Here is a 21,014-nt window from a genome sequence, read left to right as displayed (position 1 = left end):
TTTATGGCTGCTGGCTTTAGTTGGGCAAACTCTCTCTCCTGTGCATTTCCTGAAGAAAATAGAGAAAACTTGGACATAGATTATCTCTGTAAGGAAATATATTTGGGAGGAAGGTTGTGTAATTATATACGATGGACGCATTCAGCACATGGGATGGCCGATGCTAATAACTTTTTTCTTCTTTACTTTTGTGGCCCTAGATAAGACAGGTTTAAAATCTCCTATGAACATTTCGGGCATATGAGAGGCATAAGGTTATCCTGAACATAAGACAAGGTCAAAGACCACGCGAATGTGAGGTTCTTGGGTAAGAAGCAAGACTGGGTAGAGCAGATGGGCTGAATGGCTTTGTTGTTGCACTTAAATTGCTTTTCCTTGTTGGGAAACACTTCTTTCTTTGAAACTGCTGGAAAGCTGTACTTTGGAGCAACTACCATAGGTGTAATGGTGGGATTCATAGAAGACACACAAATTGTAGTGGTGAGTGGGGGGTAGGGGTTACATTTTCCTCACTCCGATGGCAAACTGAAAAATATATGTGAGATAAGATGCAGGGCTATTTTGGAACATCAACTATACCTACTATAGCTGGTATCTATTGAAAGTTATTTGCAGTAGCATAAGCACTTGTAAGTGGGAACGGCAGAAGAACACCAACATATTTTGTGCCCAAACCAATTGTGTGAGATCCATGTATGATCAAACAGAGGGGCAGTAATGCAGTTGATGATGCGGCCCTTAGCGTTTGAACTCTTGGACGTTTAAAGTCTCAAATAATTTACTTTGCTTGTTAGATGAAACACCTTGCCTTTTTTTTTTTTTTTTTTTTACTAATAAATTAAAACATAGAAAGAATTGTTTATTTTGTCGGGTGGACTGTTTCTTGTTCTGGTGTCATTGGTCTAGGCTTTCCTCAAACCATCACACTTTCCACTAAACACTCGCACCTTTTTGCCTGTTGTGACATTTTGATAAAGTAAGGTTCTGACTTCTCGAAACATAGTTTTTGGGAATGGCAATGCTAAAATGTCATTTTGCTGTAAGTTGCAGAATAGGAAGGGTTAGGTGGTTTACAGGTGCCAACGAATGTCTAGTCTGCAGAACTAATTAGCTCCTCCACACCTGGCTTCCCAGAAGAATATTAAAGATCCCTAACAGGGAAAGCTACGGGGATCACCAGGTATGACAGAGACTCTAATTGGACTTAATGATCTTTGGCATTCAGAGAATTCATAAGCTCATCGGGTATTACCCAAACATGTAGCAATTTATGGTTAGAACTATTCCAAAGTTAGAAAAATAAACATATCCTATATTGACCTAATATTATAATGGTTATTCTCTTTACCGTCTTCAAAGTTTTACTTAAATTCAATAAATTTCTCACATTTGCAGCCATTTATCTCACGAAAACTCAGGATTAATGATTAAGATCTGACAAAACCCTAAAGCCAAGGAGCATCTACACCAACAAATGCTCATCCTGTGCCGGCTACAGCAAAATAATTGGCCAGAATACAAAGGAAATGATATCTTATTCACTTGGCTGCTACAATAGCAATCAAAATCAAATTAATTCCACCACAAGGAAAGATCAAGAATATAAAAGCAACCAGGGGTTCCCGTACCTCCTGTCTGTTTGAAATATGATGTGAATAAACCCAGAAGAATTGTTATTTGGCTGCGGTCCGTAGGGTCTTCCACATGGCATCCATGGTATCTGTAGTTATAATTCAATATACAACGGACGGTACGGACAAACATCTCATCTCATATATGTTACAAGCATCTCATCTATGCTGCCCACAAGAGGGAACTACTACAAACGTTTCCACCAGAACCGGGGCCAATATAATGGGCTACAAACTTATATACAGGTGCAGGACAGGATCTTAGCATAAAGGAGCAACTGCCCTATGACTCGACCTGCCAGCATGACTCAAAATTTCCCAAAGATGGCCTTCTGTGTAGACACAATATGGGATTAATTATATTATAAATAACTTAAATCTCATGTCACTACGTACATCATGGACTATAAAAAGGTCCCATTATATATCAATTGTACACGTTTCACAAAAATTTGTGAGGCTAAACTGATGGTGCAGGGCGGAGTATGTAAGTTCTGGACGATGTGGATATGGAATGGAATAGTAGGTGTATGATGTCATTATATCTACTTTGGAGAAACAGATGCAGAGTTTGATCCAAAAGGTCATGACGGGAAAAGATAGAGAGTGTTTTGAAGAGGATAGTTTAGAGGAGATACACTGGTCACCATGATTGAATCAGATGTTGTTTTCATTCATCACTCAATGTCCTTTCCATCCAGTGGAACAAAATGTCTAGTTAACTCACGGAGGAATTCCTGACCATAATGTGTGAACATGTGGCTGCTGTAAAGTTATATTATTGCACCTAATTTTCTAAATCCTTATTGTCTAGCATTTAAAAATCCTATATATTTTTATTAAATTCTCCCTTGAACATCCATCAGTAATTATCATGCGTCATATAACAATATGTGCGTATTTTCATACGTGTTAAGCAATGGTTAAATTAAAGTATGTGCGTTATAAAGAATATATATTTTTGTATCCAAATCCAGCGAGGCACATTTCTAAATTAGGTCCACCGAGTTTTTACCACTTGAGGTATCTACCCAAACCGGCTATAAAAACGCGAGGTGTTTCTGCTCTCTGTAAACATTAACACTTTGTTCACTAAGCTCAGGTAAGCGGAGGTTTTAGTGTGGTTTTAAAATGTCATGTTAGCTTTTGTATTAGATGCTAGAATTTATAATGGTTAGATACTCATATTATATGGCACTCGTATTAAGGATTCCTGATCTCCTTTTAGTACAAAGTAGATTAAAATGCAAAACATAAAGATATTTCTTCTTACCCCTTGGTTACCTACCTCCTTAGCGATTAACCCTTTCATTTTATAGTTGAAAAATCTTTAAAATGAAATGTAACCAAGGGATATGAAGATATTTCTTCGTATCCCTTGGTAACCTAGCTCCTTAGCGATTAACCCTTTCATTTTATAGTTGAAAAATCTTTAAAATGAAATGTAACCAAGGGATATGAAGATATTTCTTCGTATCCCTTGGTTACCTACCTCCTTAGCGATTAACCCTTTCATTTTATAGTTGAAAAATCTTGTAAGAAAACATTACAAAAACAGATTTGGATGGCAGAATCAAATCACTTGCTACCCACGGCACGTGTAAAATGGACAGACGTATAGTTCTCTATTATCTGAAACCAATATAATGTTTAGTGTAGCCAGCAAAATAACCAATACAACCATAACCATACACTTTGTGGTAGTCTATAAAACGTCATGCAGTCCCTAGAAGTTCACCAACCAATGGCGCCTGTCTCTTTCAGATCACACATTTGGTACCTATGAATCTTACAGATGATTCTGCTGTATCCTTCTTTGTTATTAAAGGGATTTCTGATGCCCCTGAGCTGCAGGTTCCTATCTTCCTCCTAGTCCTCTTCATGTATCTCCTCACTCTGGGGGGTAACATGACCATTCTCCTGCTTGTGTGTTCAGACCCTCAGCTACATACTCCCATGTACTTCTTCCTGTGTAACCTGTCCATCATGGACATTCTGTCCAGCACCGTCACGTTACATAAAATCCTTGCTGTGTTCATCACGGGAGATAACACTGTTCCTTTTCTTGCCTGCATGATGCAGATGTTTATTTTCACCTCTTTAGTATGCAACGAACTCTTAATTCTTGCGGCCATGAGTTACGACCGCTACGTAGCCATCTGTAACCCTCTGCGATACTCAACTGTCATGAGCCAGCGGGTTTGTGCCCTATTGTCCTTTTTCTGCTGGCTTTTGGGATTTCTAGAATCCATACCCCATGTTGTTGTTCTATCACAATCCTTTTGTTACCGATCCAAGGAAATTAATCACTTCTTCTGTGATATTTTGCCTCTCGTAAAACTCTCTTGCAGCGACTCTTCTCTTTCAGGTCTTTTAATGTTCACCTGTGGACTTTTCTTGTCAATCTTTCCCTTTCTTTCCACCCTGATCCCTTATGTTTTCATTATCAACGCCGTCATGAAAATCCGTTCTACTACTGGGAAATACAAAGCCTTCTACACTTGCTCGTCGCACCTTTTTGTTGTCATCCTTCTGTATCTGACCCTTGTTTGCCAATACCTGAGGCCAGTTTCACAGGACAACCTGGATTCCAATAAGTTTTTCTCTCTCTTTAACACGGCGGCTGTCCCCATGCTAAACCCGCTCATCTACAGCTTGAAAAATAAAGATGTGAAGTCTGCCCTGAGGCAGAGGTGGTGTAGAACGAAGACATAAAATTTACACCGGGACCATTTCGCATTGGCTCTTCTATCACAGAATCCATTTTTCTACAGATGGAATCGACACCAACAAGAAACGCTGGTTTCCAACAAAAAAAAAAACATTTCTCTTTGTGTTTCCAGTGAAAATAATTGTGGTAACTAACATTTTGAACAGTGAAATGTTTCATGGTGGCCACCTGACCAACTATTGACAGTTTCTGGAAAAACTGTCCCCAATATGTATTAATGTCTAGTAATGACAAAGCTGCCTCTGATCTGGGGAAATTATCAAGAAGAAGAACACAAACGTACAATTGGGAGGCGAGATCAGTGAGCGGACGGACTGATGCGGTAACGGAAATTACTCACAGAAAACAACATTTACGGACTAAAGAATTGTATGTTTCATATTTTAAAATGTACAGTGACAGTATACCTCTGATGACAATTGCGAAACTCAAGGCTTTGTTTTTTTTCTCATTTTATTGTATTTATGTTTGCATTGCAATGATAATTGTTTGACATTGGTTGTGCTATAATATTAGCAGGTCAACGAGATTATTATTATTAGTATTATTATTAAAATTATTATTATTCATTGACTCCATTAGCTCCATCTTATTTTGCAGTGCTGTACGGTGGATACATAGGACATCACCAATCATCATTTAATCGAGTAACATCATTCCAATAACAATATATAACAGTTTTATGTTGAAAAGGGTTCGTTGCCTCATTAACTTTTTGAGCAATATAGACAATGGTGTTTGCCATATTGACCTTTTTTTATAATTAAACAATGTTATATAATTAATATAATTTTGACTCTTCCAGGACAGACAAGAACCAGGGGTGTTCTCTGTGTCCGTCAAACACTCAAATTTAATTTTTCACTTAATCTTTTTAAGACTATATTATGCTGTCATCCGGACATCCAGTACATGATGTGGTCATCATGGGCGAAATCCCAGATGTTAAACATGCGAATACCAAAAATGACTAGTATTCTATTCAATTATATGTTTTACAGACACAATGTTACCACTGCCTTTTTGCCTCTTGCGTAAACGTGCAAGGTAAAGAAAAGAACGTAAAGCCTCGTTTGAATCCATGATAGCTTTACTACTACGCTCCTGAGCTTAGGTATATACCACAAACTCTTACTGCTGCTATCAAAGTTTAGGCAGGCGAGGTAGGGACAATGTGAATTAGGACTTAGTATTTTTTTATGCCTCTCCCTGCAGCAGGAACTGGGATTTGACATCATAATGTATGATGAAGTCAAGGAGTTGATACCACAATTCTCCCCCACCCTAACAAAAACATAATGGCAAAGAACTACACATCAAGATGTGTATGTATTAAGTTGGAAGTAGAAAAACAAGTGTGTAAAGCAACAGCTTTAAAATCTTTTTTTTATAAACCTTAACTTGATGCAGCTAGATTTGCGACATTTATTAGTACATTGCACAATAAAAAGGTAACGATATGACATAGGATGGAGGTCAACGAGTGATACACTTTGAAGATTTGTCACGTGCTGTGATGATATGCCACTCTTCCATGTGGTGACACATTCAGCTGGGATGACCATCCATAACACCAGAGAACAAATACAGCTACTTGAATATTTACTGGCTAATATCACATCTTAATAACATATCACAATTAAGTGCCATGTACATGTTCAATGTACTGTATAGAAAATAATGTTTACTTTACTATAGTCTCCTCTCTTCTGAAACCTACCTTAGGTTTCTACCTTAGAAACCTTTTATGCACAGACCTGTAAGTGCTAAACACAGCTTTATGGTTGGCTGAAGCTCATAGGGGTTGCAGTACATTATGAAATTTCTCAGCCCTCACGAGGCTTATTCCATCTCTTCCGTGACGGTTCCTGCAGAACCAGGCAAGACATGTCCATATCCCGAGTCACAAACCACATGCTTTTGCTACTATTCCTCAATGAAATATTTTGCAACTAGCATGACAAGTCTCAATTCTACATTAGGGCTGAATTTACTAAGCAGGCACCCGAGGCACAAAAATTAATAAAACACACAGAGCATCTGGCGCATGGTTAGCTTCCCAAGCACTGTGTATTCAAGCACCTCATCTGCATTATGGGATATCTGTCCATGGCCTGCCCTCACTACTTGTAATAGTTTAGGCAGACTCATACACAGGTGAGCCCACCCAAAATAATCTCAAACACCCACACTCATATATCGAATGCAAGTAGTCCCTTCAGGTGTGAATTTTCTGATGGCGAGCAAGGTGCGAGCTCCGGCTGAAACATTTCCCGCATTCAGTACACGCAAATGGTTTCTCCCCAGTATGGACCCGCTCGTGTCGAACCAGACTGGAGTTACAGCTGAAGCATTCCCCACACTGAGAACATAAAAACGGTCTTTCCCCAGTGTGCGTACTCTGGTGGCGAATAAGATTTGAACTGTGGGTGAAACATTTCCCGCACTCTGAACATACAAAAGGCTTCTCCCCAGTGTGGGTCCTTCCATGTATAACCAGATGTGATTTGCAGCTGAAACATTTCCCGCACTCAGAACATACAAATGGCTTCTCTCCTATGTGAATCCTCTGGTGTGTAACCAGACTAGAGACTAGGCTAAAGCTTTCCCCACACTCAGAACATATAAAATGTTTATCCCTGAAGTGGATAATCTGGTGTCTGACCAGATTGGAGCTCTGTCCGAACTGTCTTCCACATTCCGAGCACACATATGGCTTCTCCCCTGTGTGTGTCCTCCGATGGGTAATAAGATTGGAATTACAGGTGAAAGCTCTACCACAGTCAGGACATTTAAAGGACTTCTTCTTGGTGCCGGCACTCTCTTGCATAGAGAGATATTTTCTGCATGAGTTAGTTCTACTAGGATAACGTTGTAGTTGTGTGGTTTGGTCAACAATATCTTTCTTCTCACAGTCTGACAGACCACTGTCAGAGGACACTGTCTCTAGTTCAAACGTTCTCTTGCTCACTATTTCCTCTGTTAGCAAAGATAAAATAACCCTAGTAAGTGTATTAAGATAACAATTATTAAAATAAATGTTTGGTGAATAATATTTTGTATCTGTGTTCAAATGATGTGCTTGAGAACCAAAAACTGCAGAAGTGGTAGGCAGGGAAGGTAGGGTAACATTTAGCGTGGGTGAGAGAATGAGCAAGAATGAATGAGAGAAAACGTGGGCAAAAATGTAGGAAAATGCGGGCCCTTCGATTTTTGTCCAAACTAGATTAGCAAGGAACCTAATGGGCCAAAAACAAACGGAAAAATCCATCCAAATAATTCATTTCCTGGGGACAAATTAAATATTTATTGCCTACCTTTACAAGTATTTAAATAAATGTCCTCTTCTTTTATAGGTTCTTGGCCTCGTATGCAGGACTTTTCTCCATAGTCAGCCTTTGATATAACTGTAGGAGGTCTCAGCCTGATACGTTTTTTATGCGTAAAGTTAAATATTTTCACCTTACACTGACCTACATTTAAATAAAAGTGATTAGGAAACAGAGTACGCATGTTGGTTTTACTAAATTCATTTATGTATTCTAATCTTAATTTTCTTACCCAGAGATCGAAGGGACTGGTAATTCTCCATCATCACATGCTCGTCGATTCACTGCTTTTCTTTTTGTATACCTTTACATTTCTTACACATATTAACTCATTGGATGTCTTCTAAAAAAGAAAGGTGTTCAGTTAATTAGATCTATTCATTATTATATTAGTATTGTGATATATTTACCAAAAGGTCTAAAACCCTCTAAACTTTTCACAATGGGAACTGGGATTGCGAGTGACACTGTAGAGCAGAGCATCCAACCTGCGGCCCTCCAGCTGCTGCAGGACTACATCTCCCATAATGCTCTTTCAGCTAAGGGGCGGGCTGAGGAGGATGGGAGATGTTGTCCTGCAGCAGCTGTAGGGCCGCAGGGTGGACGCCCCTGCTGTAGAGTGTTTGTCTATCCTACTTTGTAACATTGCTTTGTTGCATACATACCAGTTACCTTCGTGTGTCGTATTTTCCCATCTTACTGGGCTACAACGTATCGAGTAGGGTGAAGATTAACAGTAACAAATGTGTGAGCCAAGACACATTGTTGCGCATGAAAGGCATGGGTCTAGGCTAATAATTAACTAAGTAATAAGTAGAAATTGGATTTTTTAAAGGAAGTTGTAAAATTTGAAGACGCTGAAAAAACTAACAATATTTCCTGAACGTAAACAGTTCCTGTCGCTCATGTTTCAATAACTCATTTTTTACCGTGAAAGTTCAGAAGTGTTGTGCTTTACCTTCAGGATTTTTGACAACAATTTGTCAAGATGACTGTGAGGATTCCTTTTCATACCCCTTTCATAGGAATGTGACTACAGGAGTCATCAATTTAACTTTTAACCAATAGTATCTAATCGACACGCTCTTTTATCCCATTTTTTAAATAAAAGGGCTCGTGACATGAATCTTTTTGCAGAGTTGTTGACTTGGCCATTTAAAATCTGACACTTATGAATTCTACATGCTGCAGGTCATTCTAGCTAACGCTGCTTGGCAGTATGAAAAACCCACACATTTACACACATTGAATGCATTGAATGAATTATACATACTGCTGTTAATAGATGTGAAATATTAAAATGGCTTAGGTGGCAATGCTATCTTCCTGACCTGCTTTGACATGGATATTTAAAGGGTACTCCAGCATTTGCTTGCAACAGACAAAAGCACACTAATGAAACTGTCCCCATAAACATATTATTTTTATTATTATATATATTATTATTGATCATTGGTAGGAAAATACTACATTTCTTCTCTGCTATTAAAAGTTTTTGAGAAGAAAATCCAGATTTGCTATAATGCTCACCTCTTTCAGCCAGGGTAGCTGTGGAAGGAAGTGAGGTTGAAGGGAGTGTAGAATAATAATGATACTATTAATGCTGACCCCAAGGATTCTGGGGCTTGTAGTTCTGGAGTCAATTAGTATTATAGCTGTGGACACCATACAGGACTACAGCCCCCATGAGTCAGGCAGTGAAGAGATCACATGATACATTGTATCCATGCACAAAAAAGGAAAATTACAGTCAAGTCTATAGCAGTGTTCAGTAGGCACATCTTGTGTAGTATGACTCCCATGATGCTCAACCAGCCAAAATTTGCTCTACAAAATAAGCAGTTTATATATTCTCTTTTTCTGTTTTACTTATGCCTCCATGTGGAAAAATAAGTTGTGTTAATCCCACAGAAATCAAGTTTAAACACTCTTTAAATGGTAATTTAATGTAATAAACCCTATGGACCACCTTGTCAACAGCTTGTCTGTGCTATATTTGTCCCCAAACAGCTTCTTTGTGCGTGGGCCACCTTGCCCCCTAAACAGCTTACCTGTGCCATATATGTCCCTAAACAGCCTGCACGTGCCATCATTACCCCTAAACAGGTAGCCTGTGCCATCTCTACCCCTAAACAGCCTGCCCCTGCCATCTCTGCCCCTAAACAGCCTTCCTGTGCCACCCCTGCCCCTTCTACAGCCTGTCTGTGTCACCTCTGCTCCTTAAAAATCCTGCATGTGCCACCCCTGCTCCTTAACAGCCTGTCTGTGCCACTTGTGGGCCACAGTATGGCCCCAGTGGTGCTCAGCCAGCCCTGTATGGATTTTCCAGATAGTTTGGGACCAATAAAAAAAGATGGAGGGCAGCACGTTGGTAAATAAATAATGACAGTAATAAATTGTATTTATTATTTACGTATGAGCCACAGAATCAACCCCACTCCCACCACCCTCAGGTGTTATTCCTGTCACAATCTTGCTATTTTTGTGCCCTTGAAACTGTTAAATATTTTCATTGTATGACTGTTGTTTCTTTTTATTTGGCATGATGGACTGTTTTCAGATGTATGTTTTTATTATTCCCAGTACATACATATCTCGCATATGTACTTGGTTAAGCTGTTGGTGTTTCGGTTCTGCGCTGCTGTACAAAAGGAGAGAAGTACAACGAGAGTGTCCCATATCTGTGGCCATACCACAATGAATATGCCTACTCTTGGAAGTTAAGCTGGCCTGGGCCTAGTTAGTACTTGGATAGGAGACTGCCTAGAAATACCAGGAATTGTAGGCATTTGCTTTTCTCTTTTTTCCCCCTATCTAACCACAAAAACCAGTACCCGTTTCAGCCTTTCTCTCCTGCACACAAAGCCAAAGGAGCTTGTCTGCTACCTCGTCCAGGAAAAGGTGAGGCCTGCATCTCCCCCTTACCTCCCGCCTTGCCTTGCCACACAAAACATCCCTTGGGAGGGTTTGGCCTGCTCTTGTTACCGATGCTCTCATTCTGGCAGTTCTGCTGGACTGCTGCATGCTAGCCTTCCAGCTGGCAGATAAAGACAAGAGGTCTGCTGCTAAGGAAGAGTTGTGAGAAAAAAATAAATAACCACAATGGCTTAAAACTACTGCTGGTGTGACGAAGAGGAGGAAAAGCCACAGAAGAGGAGGAAAAGCCACAGAAGAGGAGGAAAAGCCACGGAAGAGGAGGAAAAGCCACGGAAAAGGAGGAAAAGCCACGGAAGAGGAGGAAAAGCCACGGAAGAAGAGGAGTAAACTGACAAACGGCACTGCCAACAGCCACACCACACTGCATACACTTGATCTTGTCTGTCCTCGAAAGCTAAGCAGAGTTGGGCATGGTTAGTACTTGGATGGGAGACCGCCTGGGAATACCAGTTGTTGTAGGCTTTTGCTTTTCTCTCTTTTTTTTTTCCCGTACCCCACCACCAACAGAGGGCGACAGAGTCACCAGAAGCTAACAAAACTCTAAGGCCCTTTCTTTCTAGCACCCCTTTTCACTCCTTCTTGCTTCAGCTGGCCTCCCACAGCAACTTGACGCCCTCAAGCCTCACTCCGCTCGTACCTCTTGCACACTCTGCACCAAAAAACAGCACTTTCGCAAAGCTGTCTTGCAGCAAATAGCACAGGCACACTTCATGCTTTCCTTCACTGGTCTGTGCCGTGCCAAACTACACATACAGGAGGCCGGGGGGGTGGGAATCCTTTCCCCATGTGTTTCTTGCTCACCGTGAACGCGTTAACCCTTTACTTGAACCTTCTCACCTTCTCTGTCCTGTCCCAGGCCTTAGTAAAGGCAATCCAAAAAAACGCCCTCTGCAGCAGGAGGAGGAGCAGCAGCAGCAGCAGCAGCAGCAGCAGCAGCAGCAGCAGCAGCAGCAGCAGCAGCAGCAGCAGCAGCAGCAGCAGCAGCAGCAGCACGCTACGCCCGATGCCCACAGCAAGTAACGCCGCGGACCATTCTAATTGCGTGCTGTCGAAATGCATCGGCGTACCCGTTTCGGCCTTTGCACACAAAGCCAAAGGAGCTTGTCTGCTACCTGGTCCAGGGAGAGGTGGGGCCTGCATCTCCCCCTTGCGCACCTCGCCAGGCCGTGCCTCGCAAAACGCACCGCGCTCTAGCCTCCCAACACTTGGGAAGGGCTTGGCCTGCTCTTGTTACCGATGCTCTCTGTCTGGCAGTTCTGCTGGACTGCTGTATGCTAGCCTTCCAGCTGGGTGCGAAATACAAGGAGACTGCTGCTATGAAAGAGTTGTGAGGAGAAAAAAATAAAAGAAAATAAAATGAATAACTGACCACAGTGTCTTAAAAATACTCCTGGTGTGACGAGGAAGAGGGCACGTCACAGAGGAAGAGGGCACGTCACAGAGGAAGAGGGCACGTCACAGAGGAAGAGGGCACGTCACAGAGGAAGAGGAGTAAAATGACAGGCTCCTTCGCCTACGGCCATACCACCCTAAATACGCCTGATCTCGGAAGCTAAGCAGGGTTGGGCCTGGTTAGTACTTGGATGGGAGACCGCCTGGGAATACCAGGTGTTGTAGGCTTTTGCTTTTCTCTCTTTTTTTTTTTTCCCGTACCCCACCACCAACAGAGGGCGACAGAGTCACCAGAAGCTAACAAAACTCTAAGGCCCTTTCTTTCTAGCGCCCCTTTTCACTCCTTCTTGCTTCAGCTGGCCTCCCACAGCAACTTGACGCCCTCAAGCCTCACTCCGCTCGTACCTCTTGCACACTCTGCACCAAAAAACAGCACTTTCGCAAAGCTGTCTTGCAGCAAATAGCACAGGCACGCTTCATGCTTTCCTTCACTGGTCTGTGCCGTGCCAAACTACACATACAGGAGGCCGGGGGGGTGGGAATCCTTTCCCCATGTGTTTCTCGCTCACCGTGAACGCGTTAACCCTTTACTTGAACCTTCTCACCTTCTCTGTCCTGTCCCAGGCCTTAGTAAAGGCAATCCAAAAAAACGCCCTCTGCAGCAGGAGGAGGAGCAGCAGCAGCAGCAGCCGCCGCCGACCTCACGCTACGCCCGATGCCCACAGCAAGTAACGCCGCGGACCATTCTAATTGCGTGCTGTCGAAATGCATCGGCGTACCCGTTTCGGCCTTTGCACACAAAGCCAAAGGAGCTTGTCTGCTACCTGGTCCAGGGAGAGGTGGGGCCTGCATCTCCCCCTTGCGCACCTCGCCAGGCCGTGCCTCGCAAAACGCACCGCGCTCTAGCCTCCCAACACTTGGGAAGGGCTTGGCCTGCTCTTGTTACCGATGCTCTCTGTCTGGCAGTTCTGCTGGACTGCTGTATGCTAGCCTCCCAGCTGGGTGCGAAATACAAGGAGACTGCTGCTATGAAAGAGTTGTGAGGAGAAAGAAATAAAAGAAAATAAAATGAATAACTGACCACAGTGTCTTAAAAATACTCCTGGTGTGACGAGGAAGAGGGCACGTCACAGAAGAAGAGGAGTAAAATGACCGGCTCCTTCGCCTATGGCCATACCACCCTGAATACGCCCGATCTTGTCTGATCTCGGAAGCTAAGCAGGGTTGGGCCTGGTTAGTACTTGGATGGGAGACCGCCTGGGAATACCAGGTGTTGTAGGCTTTTGCTTTTCTCTCTTTTTTTTTTTCCCGTACCCCACCACCAACAGAGGGCGACAGAGTCACCAGAAGCTAACAAAACTCTAGGGCCCTTTCTTTCTAGCACCCCTTTTCACTCCTTCTTGCTTCAGCTGGCCTCCCACAGCAACTTGACGCCCTCAAGCCTCACTCCGCTCGTACCTCTTGCACACTCTGCACCAAAAAACAGCACTTTCGCAAAGCTGTCTTGCAGCAAATAGCACAGGCACGCTTCATGCTTTCCTTCACTGGTCTGTGCCGTGCCAAACTACACATACAGGAGGCCGGGGGGGTGGGAATCCTTTCCCCATGTGTTTCTTGCTCACCGTGAACGCGTTAACCCTTTACTTGAACCTGCTCACCTTCTCTGTCCTGTCCCAGGCCTTAGTAAAGGCAATCCAAAAAAACGCCCTCTGCAGCAGGAGGAGGAGCAGCAGCAGCAGCAGCAGCAGCAGCAGCAGAACGCTACGCACGATGCCCACAGCAAGTAACGCCGCGGACCATTCTAATTGCGTGCTGTCGAAATGCATCGGCGTACCCGTTTCGGCCTTTGCACACAAAGCCAAAGGAGCTTGTCTGCTACCTGGTCCAGGGAGAGGTGGGGCCTGCATCTCCCCCTTGCGCACCTCGCCAGGCCGTGCCTCGCAAAACGCACCGCGCTCTAGCCTCCCAACACTTGGGAAGGGCTTGGCCTGCTCTTGTTACCGATGCTCTCTGTCTGGCAGTTCTGCTGGACTGCTGTATGCTAGCCTCCCAGCTGGGTGCGAAATACAAGGAGACTGCTGCTATGAAAGAGTTGTGAGGAGAAAAAAATAAAAGAAAATAAAATGAATAACTGACCACAGTGTCTTAAAAATACTCCTGGTGTGACGAGGAAGAGGGCACGTCACAGAAGAAGAGGAGTAAAATGACAGGCTCCTTCGCCTACGGCCATACCACCCTGAATACGCCCGATCTCGTCTGATCTCGGAAGCTAAGCAGGGTTGGGCCTGGTTAGTACTTGGATGGGAGACCGCCTGGGAATACCAGGTGTTGTAGGCTTTTGCTTTTCTCTCTTTTTTTTTTTCCCGTACCCCACCACCAACAGAGGGCGACAGAGTCACCAGAAGCTAACAAAACTCTAAGGCCCTTTCTTTCTAGCACCCCTTTTCACTCCTTCTTGCTTCAGCTGGCCTCCCACAGCAACTTGACGCCCTCAAGCCTCACTCCGCTCGTACCTCTTGCACACTCTGCACCAAAAAACAGCACTTTCGCAAAGCTGTCTTGCAGCAAATAGCACAGGCACGCTTCATGCTTTCCTTCACTGGTCTGTGCCGTGCCAAACTACACATACAGGAGGCCGGGGGGGGTGGGAATCCTTTCCCCATGTGTTTCTCGCTCACCGTGAACGCGTTAACCTTTTACTTGAACCTTCTCACCTTCTCTGTCCTGTCCCAGGCCTTAGTAAAGGCAATCCAAAAAAACGCCCTCTGCAGCAGGAGGAGCAGCAGCCGCCGCCGCCTCACGCTACGCCCGATGCCCACAGCAAGTAACGCCGCGGACCATTCTAATTGCGTGCTGTCGAAATGCATCGGCGTACCCGTTTCGGCCTTTGCACACAAAGCCAAAGGAGCTTGTCTGCTACCTGGTCCAGGGAGAGGTGGGGCCTGCATATCCCCCTTGCGCACCTCGCCAGGCCGTGCCTCGCAAAACGCACCGTGCTCTAGCCTCCCAACACTTGGGAAGGGCTTGGCCTGCTCTTGTTACCGATGCTCTCTGTCTGGCAGTTCTGCTGGACTGCTGTATGCTAGCCTCCCAGCTGGGTGCGAAATACAAGGAGACTGCTGCTATGAAAGAGTTGTGAGGAGAAAAAAATAAAAGAAAATAAAATGAATAACTGACCACAGTGTCTTAAAAATACTCCTGGTGTGACGAGGAAGAGGGCACGTCACAGAAGAAGAGGAGTAAAATGACAGGCTCCTTCGCCTACGGCCATACCACCCTGAATACGCCCGATCTTGTCTGATCTCGGAAGCTAAGCAGGGTTGGGCCTGGTTAGTACTTGGATGGGAGACCGCTTGGGAATACCAGGTGTTGTAGGCTTTTGCTTTTCTCTCTTTTTTTTTTTTCCCGTACCCCACCACCAACAGAGGGCGACAGAGTCACCAGAAGCTAACAAAACTCTAAGGCCCTTTCTTTCTAGCACCCCTTTTCACTCCTTCTTGCTTCAGCTGGCCTCCCACAGCAACTTGACGCCCTCAAGCCTCACTCCGCTCGTACCTCTTGCACACTCTGCACCAAAAAACAGCACTTTCGCAAAGCTGTCTTGCAGCAAATAGCACAGGCACGCTTCATGCTTTCCTTCACTGGTCTGTGCCGTGCCAAACTACACATACAGGAGGCCGGGGGGGGGGGGGGGGGAATCCTTTCCCCATGTGTTTCTCGCTCACCGTGAACGCGTTAACCTTTTACTTGAACCTTCTCACCTTCTCTGTCCTGTCCCAGGCCTTAGTAAAGGCAATCCAAAAAAACGCCCTCTGCAGCAGGAGGAGCAGCCGCCGCCGCCGCCGCCTCACGCTACGACCGATGCCCACAGCAAGTAACGCCGCGGACCATTCTAATTGCGTGCTGTCGAAATGCATCGGCGTACCCGTTTCGGCCTTTGCACACAAAGCCAAAGGAGCTTGTCTGCTACCTGGTCCAGGGAGAGGTGGGGCCTGCATCTCCCCCTTGCGCACCTCGCCAGGCCGTGCCTCGCAAAACGCACCGCGCTCTAGCCTCCCAACACTTGGGAAGGGCTTGGCCTGCTCTTGTTACCGATGCTCTCTGTCTGGCAGTTCTGCTGGACTGCTGTATGCTAGCCTCCCAGCTGGGTGCGAAATACAAGGAGACTGCTGCTATGAAAGAGTTGTGAGGAGAAAAAAATAAAAGAAAATAAAATGAATAACTGACCACAGTGTCTTAAAAATACTCCTGGTGTGACGAGGAAGAGGGCACGTCACAGAAGAAGAGGAGTAAAATGACAGGCTCCTTCGCCTACGGCCATACCACCCTGAATACGCCCGATCTCGGAAGCTAAGCAGGGTTGGGCCTGGTTAGTACTTGGATGGGAGACCGCCTGGGAATACCAGGTGTTGTAGGCTTTTGCTTTTCTCTCTTTTTTTTTTTCCCGTACCCCACCACCAACAGAGGGCGACAGAGTCACCAGAAGCTAACAAAACTCTAAGGCCCTTTCTTTCTAGCACCCCTTTTCACTCCTTCTTGCTTCATCTGGCCTCCCACAGCAACTTGACGCCCTCAAGCCTCACTCCGCTCGTACCTCTTGCACACTCTGCACCAAAAAACAGCACTTTCGCAAAGCTGTCTTGCAGCAAATAGCACAGGCACGCTTCATGCTTTCCTTCACTGGTCTGTGCCGTGCCAAACTACACATACAGGAGGCCGGGGGGGGTGGGAATCCTTTCCCCATGTGTTTCTCGCTCACCGTGAACGCGTTAACCTTTTACTTGAACCTTCTCACCTTCTCTGTCCTGTCCCAGGCCTTAGTAAAGGCAATCCAAAAAAACGCCCTCTGCAGCAGGAGGAGCAGCCGCCGCCGCCTCACGCTACGCCCGATGCCCACAGCAAGTAACGCCGCGGACCATTCTAATTGCGTGCTGTCGAAATGCATCGGCGTACCCGTTTCGGCCTTTGCACACAAAGCCAAAGGAGCTTGTCTGCTACCTGGTCCAGGGAGAGGTGGGGCCTGCATCTCCCCCTTGCGCACCTCGCCAGGCCGTGCCTCGCAAAACGCACCGCGCTCTAGCCTCCCAACACTTGGGAAGGGCTTGGCCTGCTCTTGTTACCGATGCTCTCTGTCTGGCAGTTCTGCTGGACTGCTGTATGCTAGCCTCCCAGCTGGGTGCGAAATACAAGGAGACTGCTGCTATGAAAGAGTTGTGAGGAGAAAAAAATAAAAGAAAATAAAATGAATAACTGACCACAGTGTCTTAAAAATACTCCTGGTGTGACGAGGAAGAGGGCACGTCACAGAAGAAGAGGAGTAAAATGACAGGCTCCTTCGCCTACGGCCATACCACCCTGAATACGCCCGATCTTGTCTGATCTCGGAAGCTAAGCAGGGTTGGGCCTGGTTAGTACTTGGATGGGAGACCGCCTGGGAATACCAGGTGTTGTAGGCTTTTGCTTTTCTCTCTTTTTTTTTTTCCCGTACCCCACCACCAACAGAGGGCGACAGAGTCACCAGAAGCTAACAAAACTCTAAGGCCCTTTCTTTCTAGCACCCCTTTTCACTCCTTCTTGCTTCAGCTGGCCTCCCACAGCAACTTGACGCCCTCAAGCCTCACTCCGCTCGTACCTCTTGCACACTCTGCACCAAAAAACAGCACTTTCGCAAAGCTGTCTTGCAGCAAATAGCACAGGCACGCTTCATGCTTTCCTTCACTGGTCTGTGCCGTGCCAAACTACACATACAGGAGGCCGGGGGGGGTGGGAATCCTTTCCCCATGTGTTTCTCGCTCACCGTGAACGCGTTAACCTTTTACTTGAACCTTCTCACCTTCTCTGTCCTGTCCCAGGCCTTAGTAAAGGCAATCCAAAAAAACGCCCTCTGCAGCAGGAGGAGCAGCAGCCGCCGCCGCCGCCGCCTCACGCTACGCCCGATGCCCACAGCAAGTAACGCCGCGGACCATTCTAATTGCGTGCTGTCGAAATGCATCGGCGTACCCGTTTCGGCCTTTGCACACAAAGCCAAAGGAGCTTGTCTGCTACCTGGTCCAGGGAGAGGTGGGGCCTGCATCTCCCCCTTGCGCACCTCGCCAGGCCGTGCCTCGCAAAACGCACCGCGCTCTAGCCTCCCAACACTTGGGAAGGGCTTGGCCTGCTCTTGTTACCGATGCTCTCTGTCTGGCAGTTCTGCTGGACTGCTGTATGCTAGCCTCCCAGCTGGGTGCGAAATACAAGGAGACTGCTGCTATGAAAGAGTTGTGAGGAGAAAAAAATAAAAGAAAATAAAATGAATAACTGACCACAGTGTCTTAAAAATACTCCTGGTGTGACGAGGAAGAGGGCACGTCACAGAAGAAGAGGAGTAAAATGACAGGCTCCTTCGCCTACGGCCATACCACCCTGAATACGCCCGATCTCGTCTGATCTCGGAAGCTAAGCAGGGTTGGGCCTGGTTAGTACTTGGATGGGAGACCGCCTGGGAATACCAGGTGTTGTAGGCTTTTGCTTTTCTCTCTTTTTTTTTTCCCCGTACCCCACCACCAACAGAGGGCGACAGAGTCACCAGAAGCTAACAAAACTCTAAGGCCCTTTCTTTCTAGCACCCCTTTTCACTCCTTCTTGCTTCAGCTGGCCTCCCACAGCAACTTGACGCCCTCAAGCCTCACTCCGCTCGTACCTCTTGCACACTCTGCACCAAAAAACAGCACTTTCGCAAAGCTGTCTTGCAGCAAATACCACAGGCACGCTTCATGCTTTCCTTCACTGGTCTGTGCCGTGCCAAACTACACATACAGGAGGCCGGGGGGGTGGGAATCCTTTCCCCATGTGTTTCTTGCTCACCGTGAACGCGTTAACCCTTTACTTGAACCTTCTCACCTTCTCTGTCCTGTCCCAGGCCTTAGTAAAGGCAATCCAAAAAAACGCCCTCTGCAGCAGGAGGAGCAGCCGCCGCCTCACGCTACGCCCGATGCCCACAGCAAGTAACGCCGCGGACCATTCTAATTGCGTGCTGTCGAAATGCATCGGCGTACCCGTTTCGGCCTTTGCACACAAAGCCAAAGGAGCTTGTCTGCTACCTGGTCCAGGGAGAGGTGGGGCCTGCATCTCCCCCTTGCGCACCTCGCCAGGCCGTGCCTCGCAAAACGCACCGCGCTCTAGCCTCCCAACACTTGGGAAGGGCTTGGCCTGCTCTTGTTACCGATGCTCTCTGTCTGGCAGTTCTGCTGGACTGCTGTATGCTAGCCTCCCAGCTGGGTGCGAAATACAAGGAGACTGCTGCTATGAAAGAGTTGTGAGGAGAAAAAAATAAAAGAAAATAAAATGAATAACTGACCACAGTGTCTTAAAAATACTCCTGGTGTGACGAGGAAGAGGGCACGTCACAGAAGAAGAGGAGTAAAATGACAGGCTCCTTCGCCTACGGCCATACCACCCTGAATACGCCCGATCTCGTCTGATCTCGGAAGCTAAGCAGGGTTGGGCCTGGTTAGTACTTGAATGGGAGACCGCCTGGGAATACCAGGTGTTGTAGGCTTTTGCTTTTCTCTCTTTTTTTTTTTCCCGTACCCCACCACCAACAGAGGGCGACAGAGTCACCAGAAGCTAACAAAACTCTAAGGCCCTTTCTTTCTAGCACCCCTTTTCACTCCTTCTTGCTTCAGCTGGCCTCCCACAGCAACTTGACGCCCTCAAGCCTCACTCCGCTCGTACCTCTTGCACACTCTGCACCAAAAAACAGCACTTTCGCAAAGCTGTCTTGCAGCAAATAGCACAGGCACACTTCATGCTTTCCTTCACTGGTCTGTGCCGTGCCAAACTACACATACAGGAGGCCGGGGGGGGTGGGAATCCTTTCCCCATGTGTTTCTCGCTCACCGTGAACGCGTTAACCTTTTACTTGAACCTTCTCACCTTCTCTGTCCTGTCCCAGGCCTTAGTAAAGGCAATCCAAAAAAACGCCCTCTGCAGCAGGAGGAGCAGCCGCCGCCGCCGCCGCCTCACGCTACGCCCGATGCCCACAGCAAGTAACGCCGCGGACCATTCTAATTGCGTGCTGTCGAAATGCATCGGCGTACCCGTTTCGGCCTTTGCACACAAAGCCAAAGGAGCTTGTCTGCTACCTGGTCCAGGGAGAGGTGGGGCCTGCATCTCCCCCTTGCGCACCTCGCCAGGCCGTGCCTCGCAAAACGCACCGCGCTCTAGCCTCCCAACACTTGGGAAGGGCTTGGCCTGCTCTTGTTACCGATGCTCTCTGTCTGGCAGTTCTGCTGGACTGCTGTATGCTAGCCTCCCAGCTGGGTGCGAAATACAAGGAGACTGCTGCTATGAAAGAGTTGTGAGGAGAAAAAAATAAAATAAAATAAAATGAATAACTGACCACAGTGTCTTAAAAATACTCCTGGTGTGACGAGGAAGAGGGCACGTCACAGAAGAAGAGGAGTAAAATGACAGGCTCCTTCGCCTACGGCCATACCACCCTGAATACGCCCGATCTCGTCTGATCTCGGAAGCTAAGCAGGGTTGGGCCTGGTTAGTACTTGGATGGGAGACCGCCTGGGAATACCAGGTGTTGTAGGCTTTTGCTTTTCTCTCTTTTTTTTTTTTCCCGTACCCCACCACCAACAGAGGGCGACAGAGTCACCAGAAGCTAACAAAACTCTAAGGCCCTTTCTTTCTAGCACCCCTTTTCACTCCTTCTTGCTTCAGCTGGCCTCCCACAGCAACTTGACGCCCTCAAGCCTCACTCCGCTCGTACCTCTTGCACACTCTGCACCAAAAAACAGCACTTTCGCAAAGCTGTCTTGCAGCAAATAGCACAGGCACGCTTCATGCTTTCCTTCACTGGTCTGTGCCGTGCCAAACTACACATACAGGAGGCCGGGGGGGGTCGGAATCCTTTCCCCATGTGTTTCTCGCTCACCGTGAACGCGTTAACCTTTTACTTGAACCTTCTCACCTTCTCTGTCCTGTCCCAGGCCTTAGTAAAGGCAA

At 46.3% G+C, this 21,014-nt stretch overlaps 2 protein-coding genes, 7 non-coding genes and 3 pseudogenes across 10 annotated transcripts; 11 read left to right on the top strand and 1 right to left on the bottom strand.

The window, feature by feature from the left end:
• Positions 1-3,413: 3,413 nt before the first annotated feature.
• LOC128502594 (olfactory receptor 8D1-like) lies at positions 3,414-4,406 on the top strand. The gene has a single exon (XM_053472431.1). It carries the CDS (start codon positions 3,414-3,416, stop codon positions 4,344-4,346), a length of 933 nt encoding a protein of 310 aa, XP_053328406.1. The 3' UTR covers positions 4,347-4,406.
• Positions 4,407-6,425: 2,019 nt separating this feature from the next.
• On the bottom strand, positions 6,426-9,302 carry ZNF146 (zinc finger protein 146). Of its 2 annotated transcripts, none has more exons than XR_008355153.1 (4): positions 9,222-9,302; positions 7,924-8,034; positions 7,680-7,835; positions 6,426-7,601 (listed from the first exon to the last, which is right to left on the bottom strand). XR_008355153.1 is itself a non-coding variant. In XM_053472430.1 (4 exons), the coding sequence occupies exons 2-4, from the start codon at positions 7,955-7,957 to the stop codon at positions 6,581-6,583; spliced, it is 951 nt and encodes a 316-aa protein (XP_053328405.1). In that variant the 5' UTR covers positions 7,958-8,034; positions 9,222-9,302; the 3' UTR covers positions 6,426-6,580. The 2 variants fall into 2 exon arrangements, 1 of the variants encoding a protein (XP_053328405.1); XM_053472430.1 differs by having other exon boundaries at positions 6,426-7,341.
• A 1,669-nt stretch (positions 9,303-10,971) lies between these two features.
• LOC128504142 (uncharacterized) lies at positions 10,972-11,090 on the top strand (annotated as a pseudogene).
• A 1,049-nt stretch (positions 11,091-12,139) lies between these two features.
• Positions 12,140-12,248, top strand: LOC128504141 (uncharacterized; annotated as a pseudogene).
• Positions 12,249-13,183: 935 nt separating this feature from the next.
• Positions 13,184-13,302, top strand: LOC128504111 (5S ribosomal RNA). The gene has a single exon (XR_008355377.1). It is a non-coding gene; the product is annotated as a 5S ribosomal RNA (ribosomal RNA).
• A 936-nt stretch (positions 13,303-14,238) lies between these two features.
• Positions 14,239-14,357, top strand: LOC128504085 (5S ribosomal RNA). The gene has a single exon (XR_008355352.1). It is a non-coding gene; the product is annotated as a 5S ribosomal RNA (ribosomal RNA).
• Positions 14,358-15,279: 922 nt separating this feature from the next.
• LOC128504108 (5S ribosomal RNA) lies at positions 15,280-15,398 on the top strand. The gene has a single exon (XR_008355374.1). It is a non-coding gene; the product is annotated as a 5S ribosomal RNA (ribosomal RNA).
• A 931-nt stretch (positions 15,399-16,329) lies between these two features.
• On the top strand, positions 16,330-16,438 carry LOC128504123 (uncharacterized; annotated as a pseudogene).
• Positions 16,439-17,357: 919 nt separating this feature from the next.
• LOC128504102 (5S ribosomal RNA) lies at positions 17,358-17,476 on the top strand. The gene has a single exon (XR_008355368.1). It is a non-coding gene; the product is annotated as a 5S ribosomal RNA (ribosomal RNA).
• Positions 17,477-18,404: 928 nt separating this feature from the next.
• On the top strand, positions 18,405-18,523 carry LOC128504083 (5S ribosomal RNA). Its single transcript, XR_008355351.1, has one exon. It is a non-coding gene; the product is annotated as a 5S ribosomal RNA (ribosomal RNA).
• A 915-nt stretch (positions 18,524-19,438) lies between these two features.
• On the top strand, positions 19,439-19,557 carry LOC128504094 (5S ribosomal RNA). Its single transcript, XR_008355361.1, has one exon. It is a non-coding gene; the product is annotated as a 5S ribosomal RNA (ribosomal RNA).
• A 925-nt stretch (positions 19,558-20,482) lies between these two features.
• On the top strand, positions 20,483-20,601 carry LOC128504082 (5S ribosomal RNA). The gene has a single exon (XR_008355350.1). It is a non-coding gene; the product is annotated as a 5S ribosomal RNA (ribosomal RNA).
• The last annotated feature ends 413 nt before the right edge of the window (positions 20,602-21,014 follow it).

The sequence above is a fragment of the Spea bombifrons genome, chromosome 8 (genome assembly GCF_027358695.1).
Source record: "Spea bombifrons isolate aSpeBom1 chromosome 8, aSpeBom1.2.pri, whole genome shotgun sequence".
Lineage (NCBI taxonomy): Eukaryota > Metazoa > Chordata > Amphibia > Anura > Pelobatidae > Spea > Spea bombifrons.
This window is presented reverse-complemented; position numbering and strand designations above follow the sequence as displayed.